The sequence below is a fragment of the Hydra vulgaris genome, chromosome 01, assembly GCF_038396675.1.
Source record: "Hydra vulgaris chromosome 01, alternate assembly HydraT2T_AEP".
Classification (NCBI taxonomy): Eukaryota; Metazoa; Cnidaria; class Hydrozoa; order Anthoathecata; family Hydridae; genus Hydra; species Hydra vulgaris.
The window spans coordinates 1,368,532-1,383,083 of NC_088920.1; the positions used below are offsets into that span (position 1 = coordinate 1,368,532).

General features: G+C 25.7%; 1 protein-coding gene across 5 annotated transcripts in view; it reads left to right on the forward strand.

Annotated features, from left to right (window-relative positions):
• Positions 1-14,552, forward strand: part of LOC136074995 (NACHT, LRR and PYD domains-containing protein 4B-like) — a 79,648-nt gene that overhangs the window by 10,779 nt on the left and 54,317 nt on the right. For 3 of the 5 annotated variants that reach the window (XM_065787178.1, XM_065787182.1, XM_065787179.1), the window contains exons 2-3: positions 4,829-5,136; positions 7,937-9,271. In XM_065787178.1, the coding sequence (XP_065643250.1) occupies positions 4,839-5,136; positions 7,937-9,271 (1,633 nt within the window). In that variant the 5' untranslated portion in view covers positions 4,829-4,838. The remainder of the gene's footprint in view (positions 1-4,828; positions 5,137-7,936; positions 9,272-14,552) is intronic. The other 2 variants (XM_065787180.1, XM_065787181.1) reach the window with 2 other exon arrangements.

The following is a 14,552-nucleotide window of genomic DNA, read 5'->3' on the forward strand; positions in this document are numbered from 1 at the left end:
TAATAAAATCTCAAAAAATATAGGCCTCTTATAAAGAAAAACAGTTGTTAAACCAAACCTGTTTGAAATTTATTTATTTTTCTTTTATTCATTGCTATCTAAATTACGCTAACGTTGCTTGGTGCAGCACTAATGTTTCTAAAAAAAGCTTTTAATTAAACAAAAACACGCTGTTAATATTATGTGGATCGCTTCTCGCACACTAAATTTATTTTTGATAAATTTAAAATACTTAACGTATTTCAACTTAAATTATATCATGTTCTTATATTTATGTTCAAAGTAGATAATAAAATGGCACCCATTTTATTTAACTCATTATTTGAAAAAATAAATCATTTATATCCAACAAGATTTTCAAATAACAATTTTATTCAACCAAAAGCATATTATTCTGCTACTAAGTTCTCGATTGCAATCAGAGGACCTAAATTATGGAACACATTATAGTAAAATGAGTTAAAAAAAAATTCTTTCTCTTGATCAATTTAAAATTAAAATAAAAAATAAACTTTTGATAATTTACAACGAACAAGACTTCTTCTGAAACTTTTAAATAGGAGTAATCAATCGTTTTATTTACTTGTTATTTACTTTATTTTTGATCATATTTATTTTTGATTTTATTCTGAGTCTTTACCTTTCTTTGATGTTCATGTTTTATCTCATTTTTATTTATTTTTAAATTCAAAATCTTAATAAATAAAAGTTTGAAAAGAAATAAAACTATGAGTGTAAAAAGTATTTTTTATATTTGCATTTTATGCATATATTACATTGTGATAACGGTAATACTTTTTTTGTTATTTATATTCTTGTTTTGGAGGGGCTTGGCAATAAAACTGAATTTGTCTTCTTCTCTTCTTCTTGCCCCAGCCGTGTTTATACATTTTGCAAATGTCTAAGTTTGTAAAATAATTCTTCATGGCGAAATACACACATAAAAAAAAAAAAAAAAAAAAAAAAAAAAATTGTAAACAGTTTGTCCGCAGACCACCAAATAAAGAGTTTGACCCACAATACACTAAATAAACACTTAAATTTGGTGGTGGAAGCATTATGGTGTGGGGATGTTTCTCGTCATCTGGTATTGGTCCTTTTTAATACCAGACACAATGACAGCTAATATTTATACTAATATACTTAAAGAAATAATGCTTCCTTATGCTAAGGATAACATGCCGCTGCTCTGGATATTTCAACAAGATAACAATCCAAAACATACAGCTTCTATCACAAAGAGATGGTTCAAAATTAATGGTTTAAGACAATTGGACTGACCAGCACAATTGCCAGATTTAAATTCAATAGAAAATTTATGGAAAATTGTAAAGGATTAGGTTGCAAAACAAAAGCCGAGGCTTTTGTTTTGCAACCTCAAAAACGGGATCTGTTTGAGGCTGTGAAAACATCATGGTACGCTATTCCACAATCAACATGCCAAAAATTGGCCTACAGCATACCCAAAAGACTAATCGAAGTTAAAAATAAAGGACATGCAACAAAATATTAGGCAATTTTTATAATTATTATATTAAGTGGTTGATAAACCTTTTTCTGGAAAAAAGAAAAGTTTGTTTTTGTTCTTACTTGTTTTTAATTGTTTTTGTTAAATATTTGTTCTGAAATTATTGAATTTTCTTGATTTTTTCAAACATACGATCAAATTAACCATTTCTGTATTTATTATTTTTTCACTAAATTTCCGGCTACTTTAAACAAAATTATTAGTAACATGAAAAAAAATAAAAAAAACGTCATATTTTTTTTAAAAAATATGATTTTTAACAACAAAATTTATAAAAACATATAAATTTATATCAGTTAACATCAATTGCTGTGAATAAAAAGCATTTTTCTAAATGTTTACATAGTGTATATATTATTTTTTCCACCACTCATATATAATGTTTTTCTGCTTGTGTAAGTGTTAAAAAAGTAAAAAATTAGGAAAAAATTAAAAAATAGTATATATATATATATATTATATATATATACACTATTATATATATATATTATTAAATATATTTATTATATATATATATATATATATATATATATATATATATATATATATATATATATATATATTTAATAATATATATATAATAGTATATATATAATATATATATATATATATATATATATATATATATATATATATATATATATATATATATATATATATATAATATACATATATATATACATACATACATATATATATATATATATATATATATATATATATATATATATAATAAATATATTTAATAATATATATATATATATAATAGTATATATATATAATGTATATATATATATATATTTATATATATATATATATATATATATATATATAATAATATACATATATATATACATATATATATATATATATATATATATATATATATATATATATATATATATATATATATATATATATATATATATATATATATATATATATGTATATATATATTAATGTATATATATTTTATAAACTTTTTTGTCTTTTTTAGAACTCCAAAATATAAAAAAAAAATTTTTAATGAATAACATCTCAACAAACGAAAACATGATATTTTTAATTGATTTTTCCTGAATAAAATCAAATAAAAAATTTACTATAATAGTTATAAAGATTAAATAATGGATAATCATAACTTCCTGATTAAAAATAGGAAAATATTATTAAGTAGAAGTCAAACAAATTAGCATTGCATCTGAAATATTTATTTCTTTTATTTTTACTTTTAAGTAATTTAAATAAAGATACAATAAATCTAAGTTTTATATTTTTTAACACTAGAGGCCTTTCGAAAAATTATCACTCATGCTAGTTTTGTTATCAAAATATTTTTTTCCTATTTTTAAAGAGGAAGTGATAATTTTCAGTTGTTCAATCTTTATGACAATTTTGATTTGATTTTAAATAAAAATAGTCAATTAAAACGGCATGTTTTCGTTTATGGAGATGTTGTTCATTGAAAATTAAATTTTTTTTGTTTTTGAGTTCCAAAAAAACAAAAAAGTTGGAACAAAGGTTCTATAATTGGATTCTATCTGTTGATTGTCCGGTTCTATAATTTGAAATATGTCCATTTGTACGAAGTCTTAAATTTTAAGTTATATAACTCTTAATGTTACATATGGAACCATTTGACGTTATAAATGTTTTTACTTCTTGAAGGTAGAATTTCGCATATTTTACATCGATTATCTTTACATTTGAATAATCTCATTTCATTAATAATTAACTGGAGTTTCGCAGAGGTGAAAAATACTGACCAAAAAAAATTATTCAGTTATGTATCAAGGAGAACTCGCAGAAAATTATGTGAATTCTTGTCATTAAAAACCTTTTTAAAACTAATTTCAAGAGATACTCATTACTATTTTATTCATGACTTATTATACAATATAATTAGTCGTGTTATTAGGGATTAAGCATAACATACATCTTTAATGTAATGTAATATTAATGATTTAGGAACCGTTCCCTTACAATTTCTTTATTTGCTTATTTATGTTTGTTAGTTTATAATTTAACACTTTTAGACAATTAGTAAAATCAAGTTGTTTTCAGAGTTTCAACAACTTCAGGGGGACAAAAGGCATCTGTTTAGCTTATGACGTTTGTGGTTTTTCATTTGGGTGGTTTTACTATGTTTTCTTTAAGTGCAGTAATATTTTTTGTTAATTGTTGTGATTTAATAACATTATAATTATATTATAGTATACTTTGAGCCATTTTTGTATACTTTGTTTTAATATTTTCTAAACAAGATTGTTTTTATTGTTTTGAAGTAATTTTTTAGTAAAAATATTGTCTTAAAGTTCTAAATAACGAAATGTGGAGAAAAACAATTATTCTATGTCTTATGACAAATAAGCATTACTCGATAAGTGAAATATCATAAAATGTTCGATATCAAAACGCACCATAAATCGAGTCTAAGACAAATTGAAAAATTCACATTAGATATTCAGATTCAAAGCAAGTGCGGTCAAAAAACAATTGCAGCAAGGACTGAGAGAAAACTAGTAAAAATAGTGAAAGAAAATAAACTTGCTTCATATTCAGCAATTACCAGAACGTTAAATGAGGTGGGACTAAACGTAGCAACGATTGCTATATTTAGTTCGACCAAGAACAAGAAGTTCTGTAGTTTCACTAACGATGACCAAAAAGCGGCAAAAATACATAAAAAAAAATTTTTCTTCTCATATTCCAGTGTTTAAATTTAATAATTGTGTTTATCTGTTTCTCCAGACATGTTTCAGCGATAGGTCTGCCATACAAACTATGACTCAAAAAGCTTAATTTGTGAAAAGGGTTTCTAATAAAAGTTTCTATGAAGATTGTATAATTCCAGTTGTTTATCCTCCAAAAGTTATTTTTTGGTTGGTTTGTAGTGACTTTGGTCTAACTGTAATTGTGGATGGAATAATGAAACAGGACTAATAAATAAAGGTCATTAAAACCCGTCTTTTCAAGATGGAGCCCACCATCAAAAGGTCACAAATAGGAACCAATTGATTGGAAAAGTTATTTAGCATTATGCACATTTGAATGAAATGGCTTTAAATTGCATTTTTAGTTTGGCGAATCGTCTTCATACAGTTATAAAAAAAAGGAGGATCAAAAAATATTAAAAAATAACATTATTTTATTTATTAACATTAATAAACACTTATTGTTATTTTGTAAATCTTATGTTAGAAAAAGGTTTTACTTTATTTATATAAGTTTTTAACTTTACTTTTATAAAAACATAAATTTAACTTTTTGGAAGATAGAAAATTTTTTTGTTTGTTATAGAAACATCAAAATGGAACAACGTAATGCATTTTTAAAACAAAATGAAAATGTTATTTTCAGCAAAAAGTTCAAATTAAAACTTGGTGAAAGCGTCGGTGAAGATTGGAGAACTCTTGGACATTGGTTAAAAATTAAAGACGACTTTTTAGACACAATTGATCATGATTTGACTTCAGCTAGTGATAAAGGATATTCTATATTAAGTAAATGGGTGCAAATGAATAAATCTCCAACCTTTTCAAAGTTAAGAACAGCTTTATATAACATGAAGAGAATAGATCTAATAAGAATAGCAGACATTTTAGCAAGTAATGTTTTTAAATAATTACTAATATTGTTATAAAATATTTATTTATATAATATTATTTATATAATATTTATATTATATATATTGTATATAGCATACTGTTTTTAATAAAGTTCCAAGAAGTTAAAAAACAAAAACCATAAAAAAAAATTGTTAAAAAATTTACTGATTGAAAAAGTTTTAAATTTGGATTTTTTTAAGGATTTTATGCTACTTTACAAAGATTTTTTTCTTTTTTACAATATATTTTGATCTAGAGCTGGCGTCGAACCTCGGACCTTTAGGTTCGGAACAAGAACTTTTACCTCTGCGCTATGGTTGCTCTACATGTCGTATTTACAAAGCTTGGCTCTATCTACTTTACAAATTTTTTTTTTTTTACCATACGTCGAGTTGAGGAGTTATTGATGTTCGCTAATGACACAATGTCTTGTGATATTTTTAAAATCAGATACAATCTATTTCATACTTTTACCAATCAATTAAATTAGAAAATAGCAACTTAGTGTTTTTAAACTTTTTTAACCATCATTTGTTAATTGCAACAAAACTTAAAGGCATAAAAAGCATTTTGAAAAAGAAATAATCAACTTGAATGATGTTTGATGGGGAGACTGGTGAGACTTTGGACACAAGGAAAGAATGGACATTTTGAAGTCTCCTATCCTGGTAACATTAGGACTATTATGTCTATGGTTGATATGTAGGTACACATACGCTTTTAGCTTTAAAATATTTAGATGACAATTTCCGCTAAAATACAGATTTTAGAGTGAAAAAACGGTTTTTTAATTCTTTAATGTGAAACTTTTAAATCCATGTGAATCATTCAGATCTTAGTTATGAACTCTACCAGAGTTGGTGCAATTTCTTTTTTTAATAAGCGATTAACTGAGAAACTTTAGGAATGTAAGCACTTGTAATCTATAGATATGTTTGTAACATTTCTCTTGATTTTTCAATGCGTTCTTTATGGAGAGACTTTGGATATTTTGGACATTGTTCAAAGTCAAATATCTAATGCTTTTGTAATGATTGCTAAATAGCAGTTCCCTATAGTCATTAACGATTGCAACACCAAAATTCCGTAGTAGAAAAATTCCGCACAAACATTCAAAAATGTTTGTGAGGTAAGATGTTCATGACTGTTTATGCATAAGGGTGTTTTGATGCTGTGCATATGTATGTACCGTGAAAAATGTCTATGTTGGCGTATGACGAAATTCATTGCTCACTAAAATCTATTCTTTTGTTTATTGCAATAAAAAATAAATAAAGTGTTGTAGTTACTACAATAAACAAAAAAGAGTTTAAGACTTTTAGCAAGTTTTCAGTTTTATTATTATTTTTATCACAACTCAATCAGAAGATGACCAGAAACTATAAAAGAAAAACCAAATGTACATTCTCACCTGAAAAGTTAGTAGAAGCTGTAAAAGATGTCCAAACAAATAAGTTGACTATCAGAAAGAGTGCTGCTAAACACAGTATTAGCAAATCAAGACTCTTTCACCATATAAAAAAGACTAAATCAGAATATTGATTTAATAACTGTTGATGTAACAACTAATATCAAGAAAGGTCAATTTTTTCTCCGTTTATGGAAGCTTCGCTACGCTACACTTCGCTAGCTGAATATTTAACTAAATGCTCAGCAATGTTCCGAAGAAACACCTAACACCGAAAACTACGTTTGGCCTTTAAATATGCCGAGAGAAATTTTATAAAGTATCAACAAAAATGAATGGAATAGAAGTCTGCAGAACTTGGTTGGTTCATGTTTTTATAAAACGCCAACCTAGCTTAGCAATACGATCACCTGACGCTACGAGTCTCTCCGGAATAACCAGTTACATTAGAATGACAGTAGTAGATTTTAAAAAGAGCAATTCATGATCATATTACACGATATAATTTCACATAATCCCAAATTTATAACCTGGATGAAACTGGGGTAACCAAAGTGCATCGTGTTTCTAAAGTCATAGCTTGAAAAGGGCAGCACCATGTCGGTCAGGTGACGTCACGTGTAAAAGGAGAATTTGTAACACAAACATAAATAATAAGTGCGGCTGGTGATACCTAACCTAACAGTCGTCATCCACCTTTTTGGATTTTTCCTCGTCACCGCTTTGATAAAAGATAAATGATGCAAGAATCCAAAGAATTGGTTTGGTTTTTCTCAAAAAAACAGAACCGTAATGTTTGGTTAACCCTTCTGACTAAATTACAAATAAATTTAAATAATAAATAAGGTGTTAGAATATTTTTCCTAAAATTTCTGTTGTTTTTAACAAAACAATGTCTACAAATAAACTAGACATTGTTTTGTGAAGAACAACTGAAACTTTGAAACAACTAGACTTAGCAAAGTTAGTATAAATGTAAATATAAAATTAAAATTAGTATAAATATAAAAATTCTATTTCATTAAAAAAAAAATTTATTTAAAGTACACAAATAGTAGGACAGGCCTGTTTTTAGTCAGTACATTGAATTTGCAAAAAAAAAAACAGCTTTTTTAAAATATAATGTGCGTTTAAATTTGTAGCAGTTAAAAAAATATAAAATAATAAAGTATAAAAAATAATAAAATATAAAAAAATAGCAGTTTTGTACTAGCTTCTAAATTACAAATTTAAAGTTAGATATAACAATGTTGAAAATGATGATGATGATGATATTGATGATGACGATGACGATGATGATGATGATGATGATGATGATGATGATGATGATGATGATGATGATGATGATGATGATGATGATGATGATGATGATGACAAATTATTTATGTTTAGAAATGTCAGAGATATGCACAGCACTGAAAAAATATTATCTTGTAAACTATGGAAAAACAAACGAAGTTCAACCACCGTTAAATGCTTCTGCAAATGTTGATCTAAATCAAAAATTTGTTAATCTATGCATTGCTGATGCAGTAAATGTTCAAAGAGATGCTGTTTTTAATGTGGAATTGAAGGATTTTTTTCAGAAGCAAATGAGTTATATTTCAATTCCATATGATGAAATATTTCTGAAAGAAAAACCTGTAATTTTAATATCTGGAATAGCTGGTATTGGAAAAACATGGTTGCTCAGAAAATGTTTGCTTGATTGGTCAAATGGTTTAATTTGGAAAAATGTTGAACTTGTTTTTTATTTGGAATGTAGAATGCTAAATCAACATCAGAATATTTCGAATATTAATGAACTAATAAATTTTTTCTTCGGAGATATTATAAAATTAAATGATTTAAACATTAATAGTTTTGATTTACTGTTTATAGTTGATGGATTAGATGAATTTATGTATTTTAATGAGTTAGTAAATAAAAACCTAAAGAGTAAAAATCCAATCGTAAACGCTTTAACAGAAACTCAAAAATTTAAACATGTAGTTGCTGGTAGAGTTAATGCAGTTGGTCAATATCAAAGTGTATATACAGAGCATATTGATAAGATAACTATACAAATAATGGGATTTAGTGAAAATGGAATAAATACCTATGTAGAAAGTAACGTTATTGACATAAAAAAACAACTTGTAAAAACTACTTTGAACAACTTTCCAATAGCAAAAGCCATGGCGTCTGTTCCATTTTATTTATCTTCTATATGTAAAATTATCAGTGATTCAGAAATAATGTATTCAAATTCCTTCTTAACTATTACAGACTTGTATGCTAATATATTTTTATACTCTTTACAAAAACACAATATTTACAACAATAAGTTGATAAATGAGATAATGGAAGATCCTTTTCATAAAAAAAGTATTTTAAATATTTGTAAAATTGCTTATGAATTGTTGGTTAAAAATAAAGTAATTTTTTCGAAAAAAGAAATTGGAACTTTTGTCAGCGGCTTTGATCACTCTGATGGTAGTCTTTTTGGATTTATTGAAAAGGTTGAAACAAATGTGGGCTGTCATTTTCAGTTTTTACATTTAACAATAATGGAGTTTTGCGCCTCTGTATATGCATTTAACTGTTTAAACAGTGAAGAGATAATGGCCAATAAAATGTTAAGGAGTTGTTTACCAATAATTTGTGGATTAACCAATAAAAGCCAAAATAGTTTATTAAAATTTCTTGTTAACCTAAGTTCTTCGAATGAATCGTCTTCTATTATTAGTAAGTTTAAAAAATTTTGTTGAAATATTATTAGTCACTTTAGAGGTGCTTAATAAAAAAAGATATTTTTAACTTATTAGAAAATTTTTTTCTGTCTGATCATGAGAAAAAACTGTGTGATGTGCATAATTTTTGGTCTAAAATATCATATTTATTTTAGTCTAATTAAAAGATGTTATATTAATTTTTTTTTTCTTTTATGTTTGTGCATTTTTTATTATGTTTTTAAGTTCTATTTTTGTTATATATTTTGATCTATATAAACTATAATTAATTTTTTTATCTTTTCATGAAAAAGATTTTATTTATAAAGCAAATTAAAAAAATTTTTTATTTTTATTTATTTATTTTTCATTTATCTAACTCCACCGTATAGTTATGCGCTACTTTGTTTTTTATATTTAATATGACTACTGTTGAAATATAGTTTTAATTTAGTAAATTTTCATGAATTGAAATTTAGTTTTTTTATCATCAGCCAACTGTTTAGGCAATAAACTTGAACTTAACACCATTAAGTTAAGAATAACTTTGTTTTCTTTTTTAATTTTGTTTTGTTCTTTTTATTACATTTTAAAAAGCGTTTCATTACAATATTTAAAATACAAATATATAATAATGTATATATATATATATATATATATATATATATATATATATATATATATATATATATATATATATATATATATATAATGATCGTTATTAAATAATAAAAGAACGCGGGAACTCGTAGAAGACCATACGATCTTGTCATCGAGTACCGCTAAGAAATGATCGTGTAAAAATTTATAAGATATTTACAAAATAGAAATAACTTACCGAGGTAAGAAACTTAAAATATTCCGTTACAAATACAAGATACATTATTAAATATTATAGTTGTTAATGTTATATATATAATTTTTATAAATTAATGGTTAAATAGAGGGTAAAAAGGAAGATCACTAAAAAAGTATATATATATAAGTAGTAGAAAAAGGCGGGTCCTGGCTTATTTTTGTTTTCAACCATATCTCTAACCATAATCTCATATCATATTTCAACTATAAACATAACCATATTCTCATAAGTCATTTAAACCAGTCGTTGTATGAAATGCTGTTTGTAGCTCATAAAAAAAGTGCCTTTTCAAAATAAATGTCTGAACCAAAATATAAAGATAATGGTAGTATAACAACCATAATATATTAATATATTATGGTTACAAACTATAACTCTGAGCTAAAAAAATTTTTTGTAATTTTAAATTAATTTTTCAAGCTATAACTTCATAACTGAAATCTAAGCTCAATGAGGTCCTACGCATTATAGTAAATTACTCCTATTAAATCAGAAAAACTTCCAGACTTCCCAACTTGCTCATCACCAGAGTTTATTGTTACTACTCATCTTCTACCATTGGTAACGCTAGGCATGGAGTTATTTTTACCAAAATTTCTGTAAAAAGAGATAGTAGTTGTAGAATCAATTTTTAGTTTTGATTTATACAATAGCTCAGATGATTTATTAGCAAATGAGGTAATATGAGAGTCATTCTGCGAATAAAGATGAAAATCTACTAAACCAGATGAGCAGTATATACATCTGCTATTATTTTCATATCCAGGAAATATTGTATAAGTACTATAGTTATAGGGTGTTCAAGGTTGAATAACTGAGTCATTGTTTTTAGGAGAATTGATTGCGTCATACCTGCGTACTATTGATTCCCACCAATTTCCAGATCTACCGATAATATGCATTCTAATATATTTTAAATAAACACCATTTTTATTACCTGAAGTGTTCAATAATAAGATGATAAGACTATTGTCTTCTACTGCTCCAGTCATATATTTCACGGTAAAGTGTTGTACAAACTTATATTAATAATGACGAATATATATATAAATAAAAAAAAAAAAAAATAATATATATTCATTACCATAAGTTGTGTTCAAATATCTAAATGTTGATGAGTATAGTTTAAGATCTGAATTAAGTGGGGGTATTAATGAAATAATATTTGCTTGTTGTGTTGAACTTATTGTAATAAAAGGTTGCAACCAATATGTAAGTAAATTTCCAGTTTTATTGTATAATTCAATATTTAGATTAGTTCTAAATTAGTTCTAAATGGTAAATCAAGTGTAAAGTATCCTCCTAATTCAATATTAGAGTGTATATTACAACCTTGTGAAGAGTTAGTATAGAATGGTCCACCAAGTGGAGCGAATAATAAATCACAAGCTAAAGCAATAGTATTTATTCCAATACTTCTTATGCAAAGCGTATTATCTGTATATGCCCTAATAAATACGTTACTTAATACACTTCCACTAGGATTTGTTCCTTTAAATGCTTCCATAGTTTTCTGAGAATACCAGGACCACTATTTTGAATAAAAATTGCTGTTCCATCAGTACCTGTATTTGGATCAAGAGTCTGGGATTTTACTCCTATGCATGTTAAACTTGAATTTGGTACTATTTCTAAACTGCTAGGATTAGATATTATTGTGTCAACATAATACTTTGTAGCAGCATCATCTGGATTTGTAGGTTCTACTACATTCATTAATTTATTTGTATTCATGTCAATATCACTAGTTGCATTATTTTGCCCATCTCTTCTAATAAACAAACTATTAGCTTGAGATGCTGTTAATCCATTTGAAACAACTCGATTTGTAGTTGAATTAATTGTTGTACGTACGAAATTATCAACAGGCATTTTATATGAAAAGAAAATATTTTTTAACTTTTTTAAAAAATTATATTAGATTATTAATAATGTTCTGGAAATCATATCCTTCATCTAGTTTTTTTAAAACATAGAGACACAAATGTCCACAGAATGAGGTATTTCCAAACTGAACTCTATCACTATTATAATAAACAGAGTCTTTTAAATTATTAACAACTTCGACAGGTGGAGGTTGTGCATAAGAGTCAAAACTTAATTTTTTTTCACCGTCTTTGTACCAGCAAATCCAATGAAAACCCTGTGTACTTGAATCTCCTGTATTTAATTTTCCACATTATTTTCTTTTTGTATTTTTGGGTAATTGATCTCTTACAAATACACCTTTAAAAATTTTTATTTCGGTTTTTTTGCTGTTTCTAATAATTGAAAATTTGTTAAAGGTTCATTAGGTAGAATTATTCCTTCAACATTAATAAATTTGTTCATTTTTATAATATAACATATTATAAAAATTTTTTATATATAGATTTCAATGTGATTGTAGTAACCTTTATATGGATCATATTTAGATAAATGGAAAAATCTACATTGTTAATACAATCTTCACCGTGATATTTTTAATGTTCTTTTACTACTTTTATTATTTTCTCAACTTCATCAATCTTATTTATCAGTATTTTTATTATCCTTATTATGCCATCTTTTCTAATTAATTAAGTTTTTAATTTCAACTTTTGTTTGTTATTAGTATTACTTTCAATTGCCATTTTATATATATAAATAATTTATTTAGATCAATTTTAATAATTTTTTTTCTTGTAAATTTATTTTTTATTCCCACTGCCTAATTGACCTGTTTGCTATTGATTTCTTTTAATTTTTAGTGCCCATATGCTAATGTGTGAATTCCATCTTCTAAAATGACTCTTTTATCATCGTCTGCACTTAATGCTATTTTATTGACCTCTTCTGTGTAAATTTCATTTAAATGTGATCTTATTACATCCATTTTCCTAATTTGATTCACTTTATTTAATAAACAATGTTTATAATCTTCATGTGTTATATGATTTTTTACAACATTTTTCTTTATTCCTTTACATTTTTTATTTTCTTTACCGTGTACTTTGTAGGAATACAACTTAGATCTTAATCCTACAATTCCTTAATTTGTGCTCCTCCAGACTCATCTTTCAACATTCCAATTACTTTTTTATTTCTTTCAACTTTGAATCCAACAAGTTCTATTGCTGGATGCTTTGGATCAAATTCACTTGTATCAAATTTGCTTTCAACATCTTCAGAAATATCAGCAAATCAGTATCTGTAAATAATAGTTTTGCTCTATCAGAATATTTATTCTTTATATAATCGTAATGAAATTCGTACATTAGAGTTTTATTCAAATCTAAATTACACATGCCTAAGTAAAATGGTTTGTTATACATTAACTTAGTTCTCTTCATGTGAATCGCTATTAAATTTTCATCAAATAACGTTCGACTCTCGAAGTTTGGTCTTATGCTAATTTAATAGCTTCATTTCTATTCGTCACTAATCTAACATCAACTCTGTTCTCAATGTTCTCCATTGTTTTTCCAAATACTGAGCTGTTCATCAGTTTGAAAAAGTCTTTTTCAAAATCATTCGTTGCCTTGGTTCTTAGATTAGTATCTAGTTCAATGTATTCGCTTAACGAAGCGCTTTGTTCAAAACTTAGAATTTTTGTGATCTTGAGACCTAATCCTTCATACAGTTTAAGATTTTCATAATGGATAACATAATTTTACTTATTTTCCAAGTTAGGGACTAATTTTTCAACTTTATCAATATTTACTCTTTCAGGAGCAAGTGGGAAGTCATTATGATCATTATGCAGATGTTCAGGATCATTTAAATCAACTTCTAGTATACATGGAATCGATTTCCAGTTTTTCAACTCATCTTTATCCATCCATTTAAACCCATGTGTTGGTAGTGGCTTACTCATTGCCCATCCATATAGATTATTAGCGTCTAGATAGCGGATGAATGTTGATTCTTTGCTTTTATCATATGCGTTATCCATGAACTTATTATTAGATGTTCCTAATCTCTTCGATATCATACTGATTCCACCTCGTATTCCTTTCTTTATCATTAGTATCATATCGTAATCGCTCAACAGTTCTAACTTTACTTTTTTTTTCTTCAATGCTGCATCCCAAGCTAATCCTGGTGATGTATAATACCAAGCCGGATCTAATTTATAATTTTTCATGCAAACATCTCTAAAATTTTCAAAAACATCTGCTAGTAAAAGTACATCTAAAAAATTGTACAAATTATGATAATCTTTAAATGATTTACATTTAAATTCGTTCCATACAGTTTGTGCATGTGAGTAACCATCATCACTAATATCTTCATCGTTCAATTTAGAAAAGAACGATTCTTTTTTGGGTAATTGGGTTTCATTAAATTTATCAACAGAGTCTATTCAATCATATGTTTAAACGCCTTTTTTTAGTAATAAATCTAATTTTTTCATTGAATACAATTTTCTGATATTTTTATATTGCTCTTTTGATAAATTTTTTGATAAAGAATCTAA